This window comes from Chionomys nivalis, chromosome 17 (assembly GCF_950005125.1).
Source record: "Chionomys nivalis chromosome 17, mChiNiv1.1, whole genome shotgun sequence".
NCBI classification, from domain to species: domain Eukaryota; kingdom Metazoa; phylum Chordata; class Mammalia; order Rodentia; family Cricetidae; genus Chionomys; species Chionomys nivalis.
Window position 1 is genome coordinate 34,422,902 of NC_080102.1, and position 24,984 is coordinate 34,447,885.

The 24,984-nt window shown below is 50.0% G+C and overlaps 1 protein-coding gene across 1 annotated transcript; it reads left to right on the forward strand.

The window, feature by feature from the left end:
• Positions 1–555: 555 nt before the first annotated feature.
• LOC130888872 (apolipoprotein L6-like) lies at positions 556–10,774 on the forward strand. Its single transcript, XM_057792237.1, has 4 exons — positions 556–613; positions 4,733–4,802; positions 6,582–7,530; positions 10,637–10,774. The coding sequence occupies exons 2-4, from the start codon at positions 4,756–4,758 to the stop codon at positions 10,772–10,774; spliced, it is 1,134 nt and encodes a 377-aa protein (XP_057648220.1). The 5' UTR covers positions 556–613; positions 4,733–4,755.
• The last annotated feature ends 14,210 nt before the right edge of the window (positions 10,775–24,984 follow it).

A 24,984-nucleotide genomic window follows, 5' to 3' on the forward strand; every position in this document is an offset into this window, starting at 1 on the left:
ACTTTCGGGCTGCCTGATGGGTGACACAGCGCATGCTCAGGGGCATCTCACAATTGTTTAAAGCCACCAGCACTAGCTTGGTGCCCACTCACAGGACCGCAGATGTAGATGCCCCGGTGGACTTCTGCGTTCTGGTTCTGCAGGGACCACTCAGTATGGAGCCTGGCACCCAGCTGGGAAGCAGGGGTGAAATGGTTCCTTTGGCAGAGCTGGGGATGGAATTCAGAGCCTGGCCCGTGTAAGCACTCTGACTCTGAGCCATGCCCTAGCCAGTCCCCTGCCTTTCCACCTCGCTGCGCACGCACGCACGTGGGAGAAACAGAAGAGCGTGAAATGTCAAAGCGGGCCACTTCTCAGCAACGCCCATTTTGCGGGCCACTTCTCAGCAACGCCCATTTTGCGGGAAATTGACTGCCAAGCTGTGCTGGTTTCACAGCGCCCTTTGAGGTTAAGAAATATTCAGTTTCATAATCCTATTCCCGCCTCCATGAGCCACCCCACTCCAACCATTGGTCTAGTTGGTGAATAAAAATGTCTGCCCTGCCTTCTGTTCCCCTTCAGCCCAGGCGCTGGTCCCAGCTCCTGCCACGCTGACCGGAGGGCTCTTTGTGAGGTGAGTACTCAGGCCCAACTCCATACATCTGAGGTTCCACCGGGAACCTCACAGGCTCAGATGGGCCACTTGTGAGGGACACATGGCTTGGCATGTTTATTTACTCAGAGTTCCTTCCTTTGAGTTGAGTTTGGTTTGTTTTTAATCCTCTGTGTAATTCTGAAAAGTTCGGGCGTGATGGATCCTTAGCAAGGGATTGGCTAGCTAGCTGTTCCCCAGACAAAGAGACACTTCTAAGAGCAAGCTAGATTCTGTGGAAATCATGGCTCTCAGGGCTGTGCCTGCACTGGTAAGAGTGTCTGTCCTCTGCAGGGAGGACAGAGAGGCCCTCTTCCCTGCTGCCTGCCCTAGCCACTTGGGCCCTGGAGGACAGCAGGGCCATCCTTCCTGTCATCACCACAGCAGAATCTGCCACAGTACGTCCTGGGCCACTAGTTGACCCATGACAGAGGAAGGGCATTATGGATCAGAGGTGGAGAAATCAGGCTGGACATTGAAGAATACCCAGAAGGCTGGAGTGGTCCCAGAGGCTTGAGAATGTGAGAGGCCCGGGTTCAATGCCCAGCAGTGTGTGCCATGGAGGGCAGCCGGGCCCAGAGGACTGTCAAGCAGGGTCCTCTTAAACATTCTCTTCAGCCACACTCACCTCTGCTTTCTCCTCCTCCTGAGCTGTGTCACCAGCTGACTTAGCTTCTACTTTGCCTTTCTCACCTGCTATGTGGCTTTAGCTGTTCCCTCTGCTCTGGTTGGACACTCAGTCACCCCCGCCCCTTCAAATCAATGGGACAGCTAATGGCCTCTTGAGCTCAACCAGGGGCCAGCCTCCATCACACCCCACAACACAGAAACACCCATCACCCTTTGCATCAGCACAGAGGTCAGCTGAATAGCTGTTCACGCCTCAGGCTTGACATTGCTCTTGAACACAACGCGTGCCCACTGGGGAAATTTAAGGGCTTCCATTACCTGGCCTAAGCTGTCATCCATTTGTTCCAAGAATAACAATGCCAGACTTCCTGTGACTCCATTTCTTCTCCACAGCCTGAAAAACTGTCATCTGCACACTGGTCAGTGTCCCCGCTGCCACAGAGCTCCCAATATCCCTGCAGACTAGGCCACCTCCAACAGTGGCAAGATGACTGATGCAGGGTCCCTGGGATCTTGGGATTTCCTGGGTTCTCCTGAGGGTCCTTTTGAGTTTTATGGTGGCACCCGTATGGACGTGTGAGTGACAAAGTCATCGTCCTTGGGTGGTTAAGTCAATCTCTAGCCCCTCTTCCCTCTTATAAGCCTTGGCACCCCCTCAATGTTTACAGGGTTTTCTGCAGTCACCTCATTACAGAAGCTCCAGGGTAGGAAGGACTGCCATGAGCAAGCCAGGGTAGTCTTTTTATCTCCACGGCCCAATCACGTGGGAATGCCAAGGGTCTTAGCTATCCTGAGAACAGGGAAGACGACGATATATTTCTGCAATAACAGGGAAAATCCTGGAGCTGGTAAGATGGCTCAGCAGGCGAAGAAGGTGTCTGCCACCAAGTCTGAGGACCTGACTTTGATGCCCAGGGACCAGAAGGTGGAGGGGAGGACCAGTTCCTACGAGTAGTGCCCCACCCATCACAAGGGCACAGTGGCACAAACGTGCTTCCTGGCCCCGCACTCACAAAATTCAGTAATCAATGTAAAATGCTGACGATAAAATCCAAGTGCATTTCATTTTCAAGAAATTGATTGGCCCCATTTTCACTTCTAAAATTGAGTAACACTTCACAAAATGGAGCGAGTGTTCCAGAGAGCTGAGTGGGCAGGCTGGGTTCACAGACTGGAAGAGTCGGGGGAGGGGGCATAGCATAGAGAAGTGGTCACTTCAAAGTTACTGCTCTGCTTCAGCAGGGACCGCAAGTTCACTATTCATATTATTTATGTATAACATATATTAATTGATTAATTAATTTTGGTGAGGACTATGCAGAGGGAACTTTTGCTGAAACTGGCCTTTAGGCAATGGGGTGTCAGATCTCTCCTGAGGTCCCTGAGAGCGACAGACACCCTAGGTCCCTTTGGTCTGGAGCATCAGCGTGGGCCACCCCAGATTAGGCTTTTAATTTGGTGTGTCAGAGCCCAGCACATGAGTTCAGTCAGATGATGACTTCTCTACTGAGCACGTGTTAGAAAATCAAACATAACGTTAACATCTTCTATAAATATAATTGGTACAACATCCTTAACAGTGCCATGTTGTTCTATGAAAATGAACTTTGAATCATTATTACCGGTTTGTTCTCAGTAGCCAATAAGAAACAACCCCAATACATCAATCAATAAAACAGAGAAACCCCTTGCAATGCATTTGCATCATTAAATGCTACACAGCAGTAGTGGTTTTTAAAACTCTGGATACCGTTGACAACACGGGTGGATTCCACAGAGGTCCTGGTAAATGACAGAAGCGCCCTGGGGTGGGTATTCAGTTCATAAGGGATTGTCCACACAAACATGGAATCCCGAGCGCCCAGAGCCCAGGTTAAAAAAAAAAAAAAAAAGCCAGGCACGGTTGTGTGAGCTACACAGAAAGGAGGTGGAGACAGGATGATCCTGGGGCTCACTGGGCAGCCAGCCCAATGCAACTGGGAGAGCTACAGGTCCGTGACAGACCCTGTCTCAGAAACAATAATAGCAGACTGGAGAGATGGCTCAGCAGTTAAGAGCACTGGCTGCTCTTCCAGAGTTCTCGGGTTCAATTCCCAGCAACCACATGGCAATTCAGGCTTGTCTATAACTTCTGTTCCACGGTGTCTGACATCAACACACAGATATAAATGCAGACAAAACACCAATGCACATGAAGTAAAAATAAACAAATAAAACCCAAACAGAACAAAACCCAATCATAGTGCCCAAGGAACAACACACCTGAGGTTGTCCTGTGACCTCCACACACAAATGCATATGCATGTGCAGACACGTGTGCACCCACAGAACACACATACACACACACACATACACACTAAAAAACCAATAAATCTACTTATCAATGGTTCTAGAAGTCAGAGTAGGGTGCTGAGAGGAAAGGGTGAGTCTCAACTCGGATAGTGACAATGTGGAGGGACAGTAACTCTGCAGTACTGTAGTGGGGGCTGCGGGCTGTGCTCCTGCCGCTCCAGCTCCTGGTCGCCTGGCTAGCTTATGCCCCGAAATAACAACACACAAATTGTATTCTTTTAAACACTGCTTGGCCCATTATATCTAGCCTCTTCTCGGCTAACTCTCGCATCTGGACTAGCCCATTTCTAATAATGTGTGTAGCACCCCAAGGTGCGTTTACCGGGAAGATTCTAGCCTACGTCCATCCTGAGTCAGAGCTTCATCGCGTCTGCCCTGGCAATGAGCTGCATTGCGTCTGTCTCTGAGAGGAGCTGCCCTGCATCTGCCCCAGAGAGGAGAGCTATCGAGTCTGAGCTCACTTCCTCTTTTCCTCCCAACATTCTGTTCTGTTTACTCCACCCACCTATGTTCTAACCTATGAGGGCCAAGCAATTTCTTTATTTTTTTAACCAATGACCTTCCTCCATCACAGTACCTCTGTTTTGCTTTCAAGGTTTCAGTTACTGCAATCTAAGAAAATTAAATGGAAAATGCTAGAAGTAATCCATACATTCTAAACTACACAATGCTCTGAGTAGTCCCGCCTGTGACAGCAATGATTTCTCTACCCAGTGTTTCTGCACTGTAGATGCCACCTGCCCATTAATCACTAGCATAACATGGTCTGTGTAGGGCCTGGCATCATCCTTGTTCTCAGCAGCCCATCAAGATCTTAGGGGGAAAAGACTATCTGGTTCTCAATTACCTTGTGCTAAGAATTACCCTGTGCCAAAGTAGCCTTCCAATATAAATATTTACAATTTTTTTTCCAATATAAATAGTTTACTGGGTATGCTGCTGTGTATAGGTTATACTTTAATTGTAAATTGAAAAACAATTGTTTGCAGATATTGTAGTTAGTATAAGCCATGGTTTAGTATGATTTCAATTCTGCATAATCTAAAATCCTTCCACACTTGAGTTTTTATAATGTTTTATGATATTAACAGTAAATTTGCTTTCTATTTTTCCAATTAGAAGACAACTTGACTTATAAGGACATGGCTCAGATGGGGAAGGAATTTAAGGCTGGCGTTGACTTGCAAAGGTAACCCAGGGTGGGTTTCTTGGGAAGGGCTGTATCTATAGAAGGCAGCATGTGTTCTTTCAATCGGGAATAACCACTTGTCTTGTTCACTGTTCTATTGCTGTGAAGAGACAACATGACCAAGGCAACTCTTACAAAGGAAAGCATCTAATTGGGGGCTGGCTCACAGTTTTAAAGGTTAGTCCATATCATCATGGCAGGGAACATAGTTGTCACCCATGGGACTGGGGTAGTAGCTGAGAGCTCTAATCCTGATCCACAGGCAGGCAGAGAGAGATAGAGAGACCCTAGGCCTGGAGTGGACTTTTGAAATCCCAAAGCCCACCCACAGTGACACACTTTCTCCAACAAGGCCACACCTCCTAACCCTGATCCTTTCAAACAGTTCCAGTAAGCATTCAAATACATGAGCCTATGGGACCACTGTTATACAAAGTCTCACACCATTCCAGGATGGCTGTGGGGGAAGGGTGGTGGTTTATATTCTCAAAAGTCCCCACAATGCCAGGGAAGTGTTTTCCCTGGGGAGAAAGTACTGTAAGGATGACTGTAATACTTTGGAGAGTTGATAAAGATTTAGTCAGAGGCATAGTGTTGGGCTTCAGGGACAGAAATCTCCCCACTCTAAGGTTTGTCTGCTGTAAGCCCCAGAGAGAAGGAAGTCCTCCTGGCCCATACACCACACAGTAATATATGTGAAATAATAAAGCGAAAAGATCCCCTTTTCAATACATCAGCACATTCAAGTCAGCCATTAGTCCGGAGCCGGACCCAACGTCATGCAGAGGCTTATGGGAGGCGAGCAAGTGATGGCGAAATTTCACAGGACTGGATGGGAGCTCACGCTATGCTGGGGGCATGGCTGCCCAACACAGGGGGTCCTGGACATAGCAGGCTACAGCGTCCATTGCCTGAAGCCATGTAGAAATGAGACATCATAGCCATGTAACACGTACCCTCTAACTGTAGATCTGTGTCCGTGAGTCAACACACCGCAGATGGCATGCCATGCAGTCAGGCCTGAGACGGCTTACCTCTTCACTAACAAGGACAGACTTGCTTTCTCAAGTCAGTCCATACGACTGTATCAATGTCCTACAAGATCTTATATCATCTGGACTCGAGAGTCTAGAGATTATTCAAAAAACAGGAGCTCCTGGATGGTGTTAGCGCACACCTTTAATCCCAGCACTCGGGAGGCAGAGGCAGGAGGATCTCTGAGTTCAGGGCCAACCTGGTCTACATAGTGAGTTCCAAGACAGCCAGGATTGCACAGAAAAAGCCTGTCTTGAAAAACAAACAAAACAAGAGAAATGAGAAGCCCAGCAGCTGTAGCCATAGTCAAGACGGTCAGAGTGAAGATATGTTATACAATATGGTCTCCTCCTCTTCTTCCTCCTTACCTCCCTGTGCTCAACACCGGCCCTCCTCTTTCTCCTCCTTTCCCCAGGCTCCCTCCCTCTCTGCCTCCTGGGCCCTTTCTTGGTCAGGACAGTGGCATTCACCCCTCTAGGGTGGTACTCAGAGCGGGGCTGGGAATGTCCCTCAGAACCATTCTGTATTCTTCATGTCTTTGAACAGGGCCAAGGTCACCTCCAGAGTTGTCCCTCTTCTGGGATGCTTCTCCTCGTTATACCAGTCACTTCCTGCAAAGGTTGAGCTCAGGGCTTTGTAGGAGATGTGGGAAGGGTTCAAAGTTAGGCATAAAAGCCGCCTGGAGGCCACATGGGCTTCTTCCTCTGGGAGGTTGAAGCTGTCTTTTTGTGTCCTCACCCACAGGGACAAGGACGGTGGTCCTCGGGGTGGAGATTCGACTGACGAGGAAGAAGTGGAGGTTGAAGATGATGCTCTAACAGACGAAGAACGAAAGTTTTTAAAACAATTCCACAGCTGGAGAAAGAACAAAAACAAACGCATTAGAACACTCTATGCCATTGCTGACAACATTGACAAAAGCGACCAAAAAGCCACCAAAACCAAAGTGATGACTAACTCTGCGTCAGTCATCTCTGGAGCCATGTGTCTGCTGGGTTTGGCCCTTGCTCCAGTCACTGCAGGCGGAAGCCTGGTGCTCACGGCTGCTGGGACAGGTTTGGGGGCCGCTGCTGGGATCACCAACATCGTGACTGACGTGAAGGAAGACTCTCGCAACAAAAGCGCCCTAGCTCAGGCCAACAGAATCATACCTAGCAGTGACCAAGAGCTTGAGGAGGTCACGGGAAAGAAGACAGCCTATGCCACGGCTGCCGGTGAGATTGTCTACAAATGTGGGAGCGCCTGGGAAACCATCCGAAAGCACATCCGAGCCCTCCAGCTAACCAAAACACATCCCCATGTCGCCTCGGCTGCCAGCAAGCTCATGACTGCTGGCCAGGTCTCAACCCGAAGCGGCAGGCAGATACAAAAGGCCTTTGGGGGCACAGCTCTGGCAATGACCAAAGATGCCCTCATAAGGAACAGTCTACCTGCCATCTTCTTTCTCGGCCAGGACATATATGCTCTCTTGAAGGACTGGGAGAAACTGCAGGCTGGAAAGCCAACAGAGCTTGCAAAAGAGTTAAGATCGCGGGCTCAGAAGCAGGAGCGGGTGGTATCAGAACGCACCTGTCGCTATGAAAGGCTGAAGAAGGTGAGGGCTGGGTTTTGCAAGGAGCCAGGTGGCAGAAACTGGCGTCTGTGGGGCCAGTTTAGAACAGCCATGGTTAAGGAAACCTTTGTGTACACGCATGTGTGTGGTGTGTGTGTGTGTGTGTGTGCACATGTGTTGTCAAGTTTTCAGGGCTGTCTCTCACCACATGGCATACGGTAGCCCCAGAGGTCTTTTCTAGTTAGGTTTCTATTGCTGTGCTAAAGACCATGATCAAAAGCAATTTGAGATTGAGAAGGAAAGGGTTTGTTTGGTTTACACATCCTGAGTCACATTCATGGGGGGAAGCCAGCACAGGAGCTTAAGCAGGACCGTGGAGACAGGAACTCAAGCAGAGGCCATGGAGGAACACTGCTCACTGGCTTGCTCCTGCCCCATGGGTTGCTCAGCCTGCTTTCTTATGCCACCCAGGACCACCTCGCAAGGGAAGCACCACCCATAGTAAGCCAGATCCTCCCATAGCAGGCACTAAACCAAGAAAATGCCCTACAGACATACCCACAAGCCATCTGATGGAGGCATGTCTTCAATTGAGGTTTCTCTTTCCAGATGATTCTCTGTTAAGTTGCTCCCCAAACAAACAAACAAACAAACAAACAAACAAAACAACAACAACAAAAGCTAATCAGGACTAGATCCAAATAGTATCCAGTGCTCAGGTGCCCCTTGAAGAGCGGGAGGCCTGTCTTCAGCTGGTTTGGTTAGCCTTCTCTTTCTTCTTACAGCTTCCTGGTTGAATAGAATAGCTCTCCGAGTCACAGGGAGTGTTTGGACTAACTGCCTTCTCAAACCCCATGTGGAATCTTAACTCCCTCCATATTTGGAGTGTGGGTGTGGTTAAGGTTGGATAAGGTTGAAAGGGTAGATAGAACCTTCCAGGCCTGATGTCCACAAAAGAGAAGGCAGAAACTGGGGAGCCCATGCCATGCACCTGCACAGGGAAAAACTATGCAAAGGCTTCCCCTTAGGAGTAATCAGATATCTGCAAGCTGAGAAAAAGTCAGCATGCAATAGGAGTTGAACGGGCTAGGGACAGAGTAAACAGTCTGCCTCTCCCTGGGGTGCTGGGCAAGTGGTGAGCATTGAGAAGCACCTGTGGTGGCAGTATAGTGGTGGGCGGTTGTGGTGATGGGGAGTAGGGATGATTGGTGATGGTGGTGGTGGAGGTGGTGATGGTGGTGGTGGAGGTGGTGATGGTGGTGGTGGAGGTGGTGATGGTGGTGGTGGAGGTGGTGGTGGTGGTGGAGGTGATGGTGGTGGTGGAGGTGGTGATGGTGGTGGAGGTGGTGATGGTGGTGGTGAGGTGATGGTGGTGGTGGAGGTGGTGATGGTGGTGGAGGTGATGGTGGTGGTGGTGATGGTGGTGGAGGTGGTGATGGTGGTGGTGAGGTGATGGTGGTGGTGGAGGTGATGGTGGTGGTGGAGGTGATGGTGGTGGTGGAGGTGATGGTGGTGGTGGAGGTGGTGATGGTGGTGGTGAGGTGATGGTGGTGGTGGAGGTGGTGATGGTGGTGGAGGTGATGGTGGTGGTGGAGGTGATGGTGGTGGTGGAGGTGGTGATGGTGGTGGTGAGGTGATGGTGGTGGTGGAGGTGGTGATGGTGGTGGAGGTGATAGTGGTGGTGGAGGTGGTGATGGTGGTGGTGATGGAGGTGGTGATGATGGTGGTGGTGGAGGTGGTGATGGTTATGTAGTCCAGGCTGGCCTCAAGTCTATGATCCTCCTGTCTCAGGCTCTCAAGTGTCAAGATTATGTGTTTATGCCACAATCCCTGGCGTAAGCATTGTTAACTCACTGATAAAAATCACTATTAATATTAACGAGAAGTCTTTACTATAAGAACTCTTTCCGATATTCATCTTACCTGTAGATAAGCTAAGATTTTGAGGGACAGGACAATTTGACTCCCTAGCTGGTAATTAACTGTTTAACTCCCTGGTTCTCTGGTTGCCTTGAGGGAAGAATTATCACCCAAGAGCCAGCTGAACTGTGCCCATGCCAGCACTAGTTGCTTTGATTGCCCCATAAACGCCCCGAGGAAGCTGCACAGCACTGACAGCTGCTTGCTGCTGAACTCTAACAGCAGCTCCTGGGATCACAGCCCTGGAACCCCAATGGTTTCAGCTTTGGCCTTCACAACTCTCAGTGAAATGTAAATGACCCGGCCACCATTTCCACTGAGGAGCTTCTGCTTCACAGGGAATGCCTTAACTGGTGCAAAGGTGACTGGGTTACCACTGGTGTTAACAAAGACTGTAATTTGCATGCGGATGTGCTATGGTTTGGGTCAAACACCCGTGTTGGCGGTATACAAGCTGTTTGGCTCACTCTTATGCTGTCTGCTTCCGGTCACATTAGACCCAGTAAGGCTTCTCTCCCGTGGCCTTTCATTCGCCATTTGTAACACAGGCTGAGCTAGTGACACAGGGCGAAGGCAGCTGAGCATGAGAGGCAAGCAGACCACCAGTGGTCCCTTTCCTAGGGCAGCTCTCTACGTCATCCTCAGGAGGCCCCGCTTCCTAATTCTGTCACATGGGGATTAGGTTTCTCAAAACTAGGTAGTGATAAACTGGATTTGGTGGCACGCACCTTTAATTCCAGCACTCAAGAGGTTGAGGCAATGGATTTTCATGAGGTCAGGACCAGCCTGAACTACATACTGAGTTCCAAGTCAGTCAGGGTTACTTAGTGAGACCCTTTTTTCAACACACACATGCACGCACGCACTCACACACGCACTCACACATGCACTCACACACACGCACGCACACACACACACACACACACACACACACACACACACGCACGGTAGTAGAAGACCCGGATGGCAAATGCTGGCACTGATACCTGCCTGGCTGGGAAGCAGCTGCCTAGTGAAGCCAAACCTGGCCTGGGACTCTTCTACTTACTGACTTTCCTCCTCCCTCTTCCCCTCCCCCTCCCCTTCTTCTTCTTCCTCCCACTCCTCCTCATCCTCCTCCTCCTTCTAGACAGGCCCTCACTTACACAATCTGGGAAGGCCTTTAACTCATCATAACCAGGCTGGCCTCGAACTTACAGCAGTCATCCTGCCTCAGTCTCATGAATGCTGGAATTATGTTTACACCACGGAGCCTGGCTCTTCTTTTCTAACAAGACTCAGACATGGATAATTATACAATGCTCACCTTCTTTTTCTTTCCTCTCAGAGACTCAGAGACTCAAATAAGAAGCCTGTGAAGTCTTTGAAAAGAACCATGGAGATTCAGCCTCGGCCTCTATCCTCCACTGAGAAAGCAAAGCCCAGGGGACAGCAACGAAGACAAGCTGAGCACTTGGGGTTTTGAGATCAATAAAGGGGGACCAGGGTGGGGGTAGCAAGGCTGTCAGAGGTGATGCCTGAGACTCACACACAAGGAGGTGCCAGGAAGGTCCCTGGGGTCTCAGAAGGGAGGGTTCTGTTAACCCCACTTCTGAACCTGTCTCCCTTCTTCACTCTGACTCAACACCACATCCCCTCTCCGGGGCCCCCATCACTCACACACAGCACCAGATTGGTTTTTAGACAGATAACAGGCTTCCTGCCGGCCAGCTTCCCTAGTAATTAGCAATGATAAGGTGCGAGGATTCCCTGCCCTCGGCCTCTCCGCTTTCTCTTCCTCCCGCCCAGGCCCAGTAGGAGCTGCTGGCTCAGAGTCAGGTTCCCACACAAAGGCTGTCGCTGGGACCGGCTAGGCCAGATTCCAGGGGAAGACGGAGGACGGCCTGTCTCCACTCTGGTCCCCCACGTCCTGAGCCCTCAGCTGACAATCTTCAGCACTTCACCTGGCTGCCGGGTCTCTCAACTTAAAAATCCTTTTCTGTCTGTGAAAGTCACACATGGGTAGTACAATACACACACGCACACGCACGCACGCACGCACACACACACACACACACACACACGCACACACGCACACACTCCGGGAAGGCAAAGGCTGGGGGGAGAAACGGCACAGGAGGGTTGAGAGTGTGGCATATGCACACAGAACTTCCTGTGTTCTTCTCGGGGTGTCTAGGTGTTGGCTGTCCACTGCTGTCCTTAGACTCTGCAGGGACCCTCCCTCCTAGTGTGCTGCAGAATTGAGCCCCTTTCTAATCCCTCACTTGCCTGTGTCTGAACCTTCCACCCGGCTCTCTGTAGTACACAGAACTGCCTGCCTTCACCCCTTTACACGGCAGGCAGGTATGTTGGCACACAGGTGCTTGGGCTTAGGAGTATGGTGAGCACACACAGGTCACAGCTGTATGTCTCCACCTGGGGGATAGGTAAGCAAGGGTGCTCACTGCTGTCAGGGAGAGCTGTATCTCCAGGCCACGCCCTGCAGGCTCGGCTCTAAGGAAGGGGACTGTGTAAGAATCCAGGGCACACTCTGATTGGCCAGGAGGGGACTGGGTAAGAATACAGGACATACTCTGATTGGCCAGGAGGGGACTGAATAAGAATCCAGGATGTACTCTGGCCAGGGTAAGAATACTGGACGTACTCTGATTGGCCAGAACCAGGCTTTTCTGGGACAAGTCTTAAGTACCGAGGGAAGAGAAAGAAGGTGGGTTCGATCTGCACTCCCCTTTCCCAAGGGCTGAGGGCACGACTTTTCTGCCACTCACTGTAGCGGAAGAACATTGACAGAAGCTTGCTCCGTGACTTTGGAGATGCTTTCCTCAAAACCAAGTCCACAAACTGGGGTACCTAAGATAAAGACCCCTCGAAAGGGAAAGGAGAGGAACCCACAGGGACACTGTAACTCAGTGGAAGAAATTTGAGGCTTGTGTATGCATGCATCCATACGTGCAGTGCTTAGGATGCATTGGGGCCTCATGCATCCCACAGCAGTGCCACATGGCCGAGCCACAACGTGGCCCTGGCAGCTCTGTGAAGCAGAGAGAGACTGGGCCCACAGCACTCCAAGTGGGGCTTGTTGAATGCGTTTGTGACCTATGGATTTGAAACAACAATGAAATAACAAATAAATGAATGAAGCTGGGTGGTGGTGGCCAAGCCTTTCTAACCCCAGCACTTGGGAGGCAGAGGCAGGCAGATCTCTGAGTTCAAGGCCAGACTGGTCTATAGTTAGTTAGTTTCAGGACAGCCAGAGCTACACAGAAAAACTGTCTCAAAAAACTTAAAAAAAAAAAAAGCAATAAGCTAACAAAAGCAAGCCCGAATAAACAGACTCCTGTACTGTGTCATTTGGTGTCAGCTTCCGTTTTCTTACAGCCATTCCACAGGCGTGTCTATGCGCAGTCTTCCCGATAGATGGCGCTGCAACAGGAGATGGTGCTTAGCACTGACTGCTGCCCACAGCTTTAACTGTCCCCTCCTTCATTAGGGACTTCCATTAGGATTTGTTGGAGGCATTGTTTGGGGAGGTTTAGGAGATGTGGCCTTGCTGGAGGAAGTACATCTGTCTCCAGGTGTGGCCTTGGAGAATTTCAGACCACTTCCTTCTCCCTGCTGGGTGCTTGCATCTGAAGAGGTGGGCTTAGCTTCCTGATGCCACGGTATCTCCCCACAGTGTGGACTTGTATCCCCCTGGAACCAGAAGCTGAATATCTTCCTTCTCTAAGTTGCCTTGGCCATGACATGTTATACCAGGATCAGAAGAGTTTTGCATTCTGTAAAAACCATTGCTGGGCTTCTGGTAGGTATTGACTGAACCTGACGGCTCTTTGGGTAACATTAGCATCTACAACAGTGGTTCTCAACCTTCCTAATGCTGCAACCCTTTAATATAGTTCAGTCATGTCATGGTGACCCCAACCATAAAAATGTTTTATCGCTACTTCATAACTGTAGTTTTGCTACTGCTATGAATCATAATGTAAACATCTGGGTCATGACCCACAGGTTGGGAACCACTGACCTACACAACATTAAAGCTTCCAACCCACAAACACAAGGTATCTCTTTATCCATATAGGTGATACTTCTTTCCGTGATGTTTATGGTTTTTCACTGTAACCTCTTCACTTTCTTGGGTACCAACAATTTGAAGATGGCTTCTGCACGTGTTATGTCTGTGACAGTGTCTTTCAGAGCTCCGTGACAAAAAACCCTGAAAGGAACAACTTACATGAGTGAGAAAAGATTCATTTCTGTTCACAGTTTCAGAGGGTTTCAGTCCCCTGGGGAGTGGGCAGTGTGGCTGAGTTCTCAACAGTAGGGGTGTGTGCTGGAGGATCCTGGCATCTTGGGGTCTGATCATGACTTCTAAAATCCCCACCCTTCTGAGTCACTTAGTCCCCATGCCTTCTAGCATAGCCACTAGCTGGGGACTGTTCCAAGTATGAGCCCGCAGAGCCTCCCAGATCTAAACATTTACCCACAGTGCAGGCTGTGACTAATGCCACGCTCTAGAGAAGCTCTGTGCAGCCCAAGAGACGCCGAAAAAAGGAGAAAATCTCATTCTCAGTTACCCACTTCCCATCATCCACAGAGCCCCCAGGGCTGATTCCCGAGGCAGAGGGGGCTGGCTTGAACTAGGACCTACCCCTGTTAATTGACAATTGAGCAAATGAAGCCGGCTCCATTTGAAACGACTGTGTAACTGTCAAAGCCACCCAGTGCAGGGAGCACCAAGCATGGGGCTCCACAAAGACTTGTGTGACCACAACCCAAAGGCCGGAGCAATAAAGTTTCTGAATAATCTGATGCGCCATTGGAGGGTGCACCAGCCCAGGAGAAGACAGAAGAATTAAGAGGGGGATTGGTGAGGTGGCTCAGCAGGGAGAGTGATGCTGACAGCTCGAGGTCCTGAATCTGGTTCCTGAGACCCTTGTGGTAGAAGGAGAGAACTGACTTTCACCAGTCCTGTGACTTCACAGGTATGGAGTGGCATGTGTTGGCCCCCCCACTCCCCATATCCAAAACAAATAAGATGCAAAGAATTCAGCAGAGGGCGGTCAACACTTGACCTTACTTCCTGTAGAGCTGTTGAGAATGGGGCTCTGGCCTGAGTCATCTGAGAACATCTGGCCCAGAGCTGAGCAGTGAGCCCCTCTCAGGTGCAGGCTTCCCCTGGAGCCTCCCTCTCACACTTCAGGAACAAAAGACCAAGAGTCCTGCGAGCAGGCAGGACCTAGGGACAAGAAAAGGAGACGCTGGGCAGCTGAAGTCCCAGCCTAAAAAACTAATGGGTGAACTCCTCCCTAGGGATCTGGGAGAGGGGAGGGGAGGTGGCCATGATTTCCTCAGTGGAAGCCCAGGAAAGAAAGGCACGTTGTGGGCAATATGTCACCTAAAGGTCACCTAAGATGATTGTGTGGTATGTGTGTGTGTGTGTGTGTGTGCGTGCATGCGTGTGCGTTTAGAAACTGCCCTCTTTAGTCTCTCTGCCCTTTTTTGGAGGGGAGAGGGAACAACAACAGGGTCTCTCACTGAACCCAGAGCTTACTTGTTCCAGTAGACAATCCACTGGGGGCCCCCTAGGCTCTTCACAGGCCACCACACTTGGCTTTTTAGATGAGTGCTGGGAATCCAAACTCAGGTCCTGATGCTCATGTGGCAGGCACTTTACCCACTCCCGAGCCAACACTTAAATTTTGAAAATATTTATTTATTGTGTGTGTGTATTTGTGGGAATGTGGGCATGATCATACCTGTGTGTCACACACACATACATACCATGGCATGAACGTGCAGGGTGGTAGGCATCTGCCTTTCCACCTTATTTGAGACAAGTTCTCTTGCTCACTTCTATATATGACAGACAACTGACCTTCCAGCTTCTGGGGACTCTCTTGTCCTCATCTGCCTCCTCCTGGGTAGATGCTGGGATTCCAGGTGTCCTAGGTATATGCTCTCACCTTTGGGGATTTGAAACTCAGGTCCTCCCATTTCTGTGGTGCGTATTTTAGCTGCTGGCCTATCTCCTTGATAACTATTTTCTGTTGTGTTTGACTTTTTACAAAGATTTATTTATTCATTGTGTGTGTCTGTGTGAGGGTATGCTGTGTGCACGCTGGTATTAGCAGAGGCCAGGGGAGCGCATCAGAGCCCCTGGAAGTGAATTACTGCTTGTTGTGAGCTGCTCAACACGGAGGCTGGCAATGAATGGTTCCTGGAAGAACAGTGTATTAGCTATTTTTCTATTGCTGTGATGAAACACCATGACCAAGGAGACTCCCAGAAAGATGAGTTTGTCTAGACTTATAATTACAGCGTGTTAGTGTCAAGATGGCTGAGCAAAGGTGTGGCAACTGGAACAGGGAGCTGAGGCCAAAAGCATATGCCCTCAAAACCCACTACTAGTGACATACTTCTGCCCGCAAGACAACACTCCCGAACACTGCCACCATCTAGGGGTCAAGTGCTCAAATGCTCAAGACTATGGGGGACGTGTCATTCGGAGCCCCACAGGCAGCAGTGCTTGAAGCTGCTGTCTCCCGAGCCCTTTCTTTAGAATTCGTGATGGTTTGAATGAGAAATGTCCCCTGCAGACTCAGGCATTTGAACACTCGGTCTACAGTTGGTGGTGCTGACTGGGGAAGTTTAGATGGCACAGCCTTGCCGGAGAAAGTCCATCATCAGGGACAGACTTAGAAATGTAAAGCTTCACCTATTTCCTGTTTGCTTTCTCTGCTTTATACTTTTGGCTCAAGATGTGAGCTCTCAGATTCTAGCCCCTTTTCCACGCTTGCCACCATGATGGGATTCTTATCCCTCTGGAACCCTGAGCCAAAATAAACTCTTATTTATATAAGTTGCCTTGGTCATGTACTTTTTGTTGTTGTTGTTTTGTTTTTGGTTTTGTTTATTTGATTGGTTTCAAGACTCTGTGTAGTCCTGGTCGTCCTGGAACTCACTCTGTAGACCAGACTGGCCTTGAACTCAGAGAGCCACCTGCCTCTGCCTCCCAAGTGCTGGGGTTAAAGGTGTGTGCTGCCACACCAAGCTGGTCATGGTGTTTTAACACAGCAATAGAAAAGTAACTGATACAGAATATTAAGTATGCAGCTTAATTTTTACATTCTTATTCATTATACATGATTAAGGCGTCAAAGCTAGCTCCCTGAAGCTCCTCATCTTGTCAGCGGTCAGCATTCACTGACTCTGTTTTCTGTGGTTGTAATAAACATCTGTGAACTTTGTTACTTTAAACAACACCCATCTATTCTGCCAGTACTGTGTAAAAAGTCCCAGCAGCTCAGCTAGCTGGCAAACTCTCCTTGGCTGGCCCAGCTCTTGTCTCATTGCTGTGGGACAGAAGGCACAGTTATCGACGGATCTAATTTCCTTCCAGGCTGCCTGTTCATGTGTTCTCTCTCCTCTCTCTCTCTCTCTCTCTCTCTCTCCCTCTCTCTCCCTCTCTCTCCTCTCTCTCTCTCTCTCTCTCTCTCTCCTCTCTCTCTCTCTCTCCCTCTCTCTCCCTCTCTCTCTCTCTCCCTCTCTCTCCCTCTCTCTCCTCTCTCTCTCTCTCTCTCTCTCTCTCTCTCTCTCCCTCTCTCTCCCTCTCTCTCCTCTCTCTCTCTCTCTCTCTCTCTCTCTCTCTCTCTCTCTCTCTCTCCCTCTCTCTCCCTCTCTCTCTCTCTCTCTCTCTCTCTCTCTCTCTCTCTCTCTCTCTCTCTCTCTCTTTTCTGATTGTCACATTTCTTCCCCCTGCAGACACAGAAAGGTCCTACCCAGGCAACCCCTGTCTCCCAAGGTCACAGCAGCAGTTCTATCTGCAGAGTCCCCTTGCCCCATGTAGTCAGTCACCGGCGACACTCCAGTCTTTACCCCAATGTTGGCTGAGGATTTGGGGTGCTCCCAGACCCCAGCTCCTCTCCTGGTCTGGTGTGCTTCCTTCCTCGCTGACTGTTGCATGGACTCTGTAAAGCAGCAACGGGGTGGAGCCGGGCTCCATGAGCACACTGTAGGGAATCCCTAGTAAGCTGCCTTGCTCATCACTCTGGGGTCTTTGGTGCAAGGGTGCCGGCCCAGTGTGCAAGCCTGCTTCTTCTCAGTGATTTCCCCCTGGGAAATCCACACAGCCTTCATTCCCAGCTTTCACCAGTCTTCACAGCCAGGCTCCACAGCCTGTAGAACTGGTGTGGGGGAGGCATTTGGAAACACCTGGAAGCTAGTAAAACCCTAGAGCTTGCCGGGTCATTCTGGGGTGAGCTGAGAGAGCCGATGGTGGCAGAGTGACAGTGACGGTGGGCTCAGAAGGGTTCCGGTGCAGTTGAGGCCAGACTCTCGAGGAAGTGGGATACAGGGTGTTCACACCAGCCTGTAGAGATGATACTGAAGATGTCCACGGGCGTATTAGCCACTCTTATACTCCTTTTGGCCCACGTTTCTTATTGGCTGTGCCAATTCCCTTACCCACACATAAGGTATTTGTGAGAAACACAGAGCACATATCTTTTCTCAGAGTATGGCCTTAGGCATTTATCAGGTCCAAAAGAAACTCAGGACAAATGGCTAACTGTGGTGCCTCTCAGCACACCAAGGCACCGCTGGCCTCCAGGCCCCCTGGGTACCTGTGTCTTCTCTCTGCTCTTGTCACCCCGCCCCTACCCTAAACTTCTCCAGCTCATGGGCTTCTCTTCCCCTGTTCTCATTCCTATGTAACCTGCCATTCCAGCCACGCACTGTCTTTGCTCCCTTGGTTCCCACGGGCTCCTCCCCCCATGGCCCAGCTCAGTTTATGGGCCATGTTTAGTGACCACTTCCTGTCCCTGCTCTGTGTTCTTCCAGATGTCTCTGGCTGTTCTCTCCCTCATGTTTACAATAAAAACCTTCTCCTCAACCATACCTTGGAATGGTCATGTCCTCAATTTATACAACATTATAACTTAAAGATGGCCCCTAAGCATCCCTTTTTACTCATATATAACCTTTGATATATATGTGGGATATATATGTGGGGTATACATATCCCACAGTATCTTTCATCACCAACTTACACTTCTAAGAACATTGACATTGCGGTGCCCAGTCTGTACCCACTACTCATCTCCAGATCTCTCCTCTTGCAAGTTCAAACTCTACCCTGAGACAGTAACCCCTCTCCCTGCTCCTCCATCAGCTCCAAGCGACCTGTGTTTTTCTGCGATAGGCTTTCTTCATATAGAGAAAGCCCACCGCATCTTTGTCTTAGAGAGGGGGGAGAATCGGTAAGTCAAACATTTTAAGTGTTTATATAGAATGTAATTAACTGAAGTATCTTTTCCCTCTTTGTCTGTCTGCCAGGGATCCATCTGACTCATGGTCCCTGAAATCCACGTTGAAGCGTGTATTAGAATTTTCTTCTTTAGGATGGGTGACACTGTGTGCCTAGGTCTCATTCAGACATTGTCCCCATCACAGGACACAGGGGTCCCTGCTCTGGCTACTGTGAATAGGGCTGCGTGCTGTTGGTCTTCATGTACCTTTCTGAGAGCCTGTGTGGCAGCCATCTCTCTGTCGCTGTAGGACAGGGACTCTGTCACCACCAAGTCCCGAGGCTGTACACTTCATAAAGAGCCTTATGTGGCTCATAGCTGTGATGCCTAGCATTGAGTTCACTGTGATGAGGACTTCTCGGTACATGATGTCACTGTGGGAGTCTGCTGGAGAGGGTCTAATCCCACAGACAAGCCAGAGAGGGATTTGACGAGGGTCCATTATGGTGGCCACAGGCTTCATCTCCTGAAGGTTCCACAATCTTGTGACATTGTCACCTCCCTATACCTGGGCTGCCACCTACTCTGGGGAAGGGCCTCTCTTCTCAGTAAGTTCTTCCAGTAAATGTTCTCATAGACCGTCCAGAAGAAGGGCTCTTAGTTGATTCTGGATCCAATCAAACTGATGAACAAGATTAAGCTGCAAAGGAGGCGCTCATCAACGTGTTCTTATCTGAATCTTTCAAACTGGCTTTCACTGTGATTTTGTGTTTCCTAAGGCAATGGATACCTTCTTTAGCGCCATTTGTCCCAGGTTTATCTCTCGAGAAATGTTTGCTTAGTTCTTTGCCGCTTAAATTAGGCTGGTTGGCTCTGCATTGCACAATAATAATGTGTTGTGTTGTTTTGTTTGTTTTTGTGTAAACCTTCTATGGTAGTTTGAATATAATTGGCCCTCATAAGCTCCTGGGGAATGCCACTATTAGGAGTATATTTAGCCTTGTTGGAGGAGGTGTGTCACTGTGGAGATGGGTTCCCTGCTGATCAAGATGTAGGACTCTCAGCCCCAGCACCATGCCTGCCTGCATGCCACCAGGTCCCACCATGATGATAATGGACTGAAAACCTCTGAACTGTAAGCCACTCCGTTAACTGCTTTCCTTATGAGGGTTGCTGTGGTCACGGTGTCTTGAGGAAGCCCTATGGTTTCGGTCTGCACTGAGGCCACTGTCGGGATCTTTGGTATCCCCCAATTGCAGGCCAGATCGCTCCCTGCCACCCAGGACACTCCATGACTTTCCCGAGAGCCAGGAAGTAGGCGGCTCGCTGTTTTCAGGGCACATATCTCTCTCTAGCAAAATCTGATGGTGCTCTCCTCAGAGTGGGAAAGTCTGCCAGAGGCCCCTCCTGCTTCCCTAGAGGTGCACAGACAGGCTGGCCCATAGCCATCTAAAATGGTCTTGTCCAGGAGCTGGAGGACCCAGGCTGTTCCTGACACTGCTGTGAGGCCTTGGGCTGCTTTGTGCAAGCCCACTTGGTCTGCAGTGCTGGCTTCCTTCTCACAGGTTCATCCCTTGGAATCTGAGCCCACAGCTCAGAAGTGCAACCTCAGAAGAGCCTTGCTGTGTATACTACAGGAAGGCTGCAGCCAACTGCACGGGTCAGCCCCAGCCATCCGGGAAGCCTCCTAGCAGACAAATTGACATAGAGCTGTGATTCTCAAACTCTGTAGACTGTAATGAGCCAGGATTCGGACCAAAGGAATTCAGAAGGAAAACTGAACGGGGACCTTCTTAAAGGGGCATTTTAGTTAATAGAATTTTCTAGCTCCATCAGGTGTCACGGGCTTGTCATCCCAGCTATGTGGGAAGCTGAGGCAGGGGGATCACAAGTTCAAGGCCAGCTCCATGAATTTCCCTTACAAATGTTTAAGCTGGATGAGAACACTAGAGAACTATTGGCCATTGCAGGACAAGTTGACAGGACCCCAAGATGGTCCAAGAACCCCACCTCACGGCTAGCTCTTCAGGGCTGCTCCTGGAGTCGTGTGTGCACTCAAGGCCCTAGTCCCTGCCACACTGCAACTTCCGTGTTCTCAACAGTTGCTGTCACCAACGTTTTGATAAATGTCTTAGGATGGCAGTGGAGCCTGAGGCTCCTGCTCCACTCCTCCACCTGCCCTGCTCCGCACCCCTGCTCTGCTCCTTCACCCGCCCTGCTCCATCCACTCCTTCACCCCTGCTCCCCTCCTCCACCCCTGCTCCCCTCCTCCACCCCTGCTCTGCTCCTCCATCCCTGCTCCGCTCCTCCACCCGCCCTGCTATCTCTTCTCACTCTGTGCTTGTGTTTTTCATTGAAGATTCTCGTGACCAAGCTGAGATTGAGTCTACATCCCCACTGGCCTGTAGTGGAAAGTGGTTTAAAATATTCCACCACTCGTGACCTCTCACCCACACGCATACAAATTGGATTCTGACTTGGTCATTAAAAAGAAAAAAAAAAGGACGTGAAATTGTGGTGTGTGTGCATGTTGGGATAGAAGAGGTTTCTGTAGATTACAAAATGGATGAAATAATCCCTGGCAGGCTGTGAAGACAGATCTACATTTACGACTCAGTGCTCAGCATAACCTGGAAAGCCAGCACACACTCCTTCTCTAACAGGTAGCTATTCCAAACTGCTGGTGGTGGTCTCAGTGAGAATGTCCTCTGCAGCCATGTTTTTTTTTTTTTTAATTTATTTATTATGTATACAATATTCTGTCCGTGTGTCTGCCTGCAGGCCAGAAGAGGGCACCAGACCCCATTACATGTGGTTGCTGGGAATTGAACTCAGGACCTCTGGAAGAGCAGGCAGTGCTCTTAACCGCTGAGCCATCTCTCCAGCCCCCGCAGCCATATGTTTGAATACTCGGTTAGAACAGTTGGAACTGTTTAGGAGAGAGCATGAGGCGTGGCTTTGTTGGAGACTTCAAAAGTCCGCCTCATGAATGTAAGCTCTCAGCTACGGCTCTAGCACCATGCGTGCCAGGCTGCAACCATGGTGATGTACTCTAACCCTCTGCAATTGTAAGTGTCAAATTAAACTTGTTAAAACAAGTTACCTTGGTCAAGGCAATAGAAAAGAAATTAAGACATCCCCACTTATCTTTTTAAAAAATCACTTCCTATCCCCAAGAGATTCCAACCTGGAAAACTTTCCCATGCACTTCCGGACCACGTCCTGAAGAGAGGCAACCCTTGGCACTTATTTGCTTGGACTATGGAAAGGAACAGACTTTGATTCCCAAACCATAGTGTCGGACTTGGGATGGGTAAGGTCAAGGGTGTGAAGAGCGAATTTCGAGGGGATGACAATCGCCTTTCCACTTTTGGCGAAACCCTAACACCCCAGAGGCAGGGGCAGGCAGCTCAAAGCCAAGTTGGTCTGCATATTAAGTTTCAGGCCAGCTGAGGCTATATAGAGACCTTTTCCCCACCCCCAATCCGAAAGACTCATCACTTACCGGTCGGCATTCCCCAGCTCCAGCGAAGCTTCTGGCTTACTGGAAAGTAACTGTGTACACATTGTGCTTGGTTGGGGGAAGCAAGGGTAGGGCAAGAAGCCAAGTGAGGCCGTTGTCATAGACCGGGTAACGTGAGGTGAAAAAGTGCCTTTGGTAGGTAAAATAGGGCATGCAATCCCAGTGCCTGGGAAGGCAGGGAGTCTCAAGTTCAAGGCACGCCAGGGTTATACAGTAGGACCCTATTTTTATCTTAAAAAAAGCCTCTTGTATGCCTTCATGGTAACATTTCCCCAGATCCCAGGTGACTGGGTGCTGACCCACAGTGGCATTTGATCCCTCTTCCTGAGAGACTTGGGCCACCCATCCGAACACTTTAGATTAGACACGGGGACACACTTTTCTTTTAAAGACTTCTTACGTGTGTGCGATGCATGTGTACAGCTGCCTGTGGAAGCCAGAAGAGGCCATCAGATCCTCTGGAATTGGAATTACAGGGCGTTGTGAGTCGCCCTATATGGGTGCTAGGGATCGAACTTAGGTCCTCTGGAAGAACAGCTGGTGCTCTTAACCACTGGGCCAGCTCTACCAGCTGGGTACATATGCCCATTTGCTTTTCGACCTCCTTCCTAATGAACGCAGCTCATTAGCACCCCCGAGTGCTGACACACACAAACCTATGCTTGCAGGGTGGGATGCAAGCACAGAAGCGGCTGGGGGCTTGGAGAACTGCACTGAGTTTAGGTTGTAGACTGGAAAAAGGAACTTTAGGGAGCTGGATATATGGTCATACTTTTTACAAGGCTCCAGGTGAAAGCCTGGAGGACCGAGAAGCCAGGAAGCCTGCTTTCCTCACAGCTGAGATGAATGCATTAGCAAGCTCCCAAGAGGCCAAGGTCAGTCATGTATCTTCAGACTCACTGGTGCCATGAGAGCGAACCAGGTAGGTACAGAGGCAGTGCTGGGAAGTCATTTAAGCTGATGGGTGGTCAGGGCTTCCCAGAAGGGTGCTTAAATCATGACCAAGGGGAGAGCTGGGGCAGAGCTTGGGCAAGCATCTAAGACTGGAATGAGCTCAGCTGTCAGGGAAGGGTGCAGCCAAGGTTCAGTGAGAGGCAGGTGGAGAGGAGCAACTCAGAGCTTAGAAACTGGCTGGTGACACTGTCCCCAAGGGAACATGATGCAGCAACAAGGGTTTCTGAGCAGTGTGGTTAGAACAGGGTCCGGGGTCGGTGATAACTGACCCAGAAGAGGAAGGACAACTGGAGTGTCACCTCCTTTCAAAAGGTTTTTCTTCTTTAATTAGAACAGCAGTTCTCAACCTGTGGGTCATGACCCCTTGGGTGGGATGTCAAATGACACTTTTACAGGGGTCGCAGATCAGATATTTATATGACGATTCCTAATAGTAGCAAAACTACAGCTATAAAGTAGCAAGGAAATAATTTTATGGTTGGGGTCAAAACATAAAGAACCGTATTAAAGAGTCACAGAATTAGGAAGGTTGAGAACCACCACTCTAAAGTATATTCATCACACAAAACTGTGTGTGTGTGTGTGTGTGTGACAAGGTCTCACTCTGTAGACCAGACTGGCCTTGAACTCAGAGATCCGTTTGCATCTGCCTTCAGATAGCTGTGGTTAATGGTGTTTGTACCACTGCTGGCTAAAATATAGCCAAAACTTATGACACATCCTAATGTGTCGTACAGTTTGGTTGGTAATGTCAAGGGCTTTGGCAGGTGCCACTCAGCCCCGGTCACTCCTCTTCTTACCGCATAGGCCTGCTGACGACTTGACCTTGGTGGCGAGAAACAAGTATCTGCTGTACCCCACCCAGATTATGGGCAGAAATAGCTGTTGGAATTAGTGACATTTTGGGATGCACACAAAGAAAGGGGTCAGCTAGATATGAGCTGGGCTGCCTGGGGCTGGACCCTGCCCTGCCACTTCCCATGTGACTTTGGACACAATGCCCACTCCATGCTTTAGCTTCTGTGTTTAGTAAGGGAACACGGTAAGGGCTAGGACCAGTTTCTCTCCTTGAAGTGATCACACTATCCTGCCACCGTGTCACAGACCCAGAGATACAGCCTGGGTCAGGGTCAAAGGGCCAGAGCACAGGGGACAGTCCCATGAGCCCCAAGTTCTCCAGCCAAGTGCTGCTGCTGTGTATTAAATGGGTTTCTCAGTTTAGGGAATGTGCCAGTTACCGGGGCCAGCAGAGGCAGCTGAGGGACACCACATGGGACGGAGCAGTGTTGGCTTTCACCCTGAGGGAGAGCCTCGTGTGGGAGGTGGGGTCAGGCGGCAGCAGAGCAAAGAGCAGGCAGACAGAAGGTGGGAGCTTATTCTGGGTTGCCATGGAGAAAACTTGGGATTTTGGGGGGTGGGGGAAGAGGAGAAAGCATTCAAGATTTAAGATCCTAGGCAGGAAAAGACTCACGATGTGAGAAAGGAGACAAACCCTATAGAGACAAAGTGGTAAGGTAGGGTGCAGGGCACAGGGGAGGTTCACCTGAGAGCGGAGGACAGGAAGAGGCCAAGGCTCACACATTTGGGAGTCTACCAGAGGATCCCACTCTCCCCAGGACTCAGGAAGGGAGTGGCTGAGAAACCACTAGTGGGGGATGGTTGAAGGCCAGTCCAACAGCAGAAGCCTTCCACACAGTTACGGCTAAGAAAGGAGTCGGGTGGCAGAGGCCAGGGAAGCAGGCACCCCAGGAGGGTTCAGCTGGTCAGCGGAGCTGGCATATATGCAAGCGGGCGGCGGGGGATGAAGAAGAGCTGGCTGCCAGCCAGAGCACGTAGAGTCACCTACCTCCCAGCTCCTGGACAGCCTTCCAGGACAAGTGTTGTGGCTTCTCCTTCTCTTTCCCTATTAGAGCCTGGGCTTCAGGCAAGAAAGACCCACAGGCAGCCAGG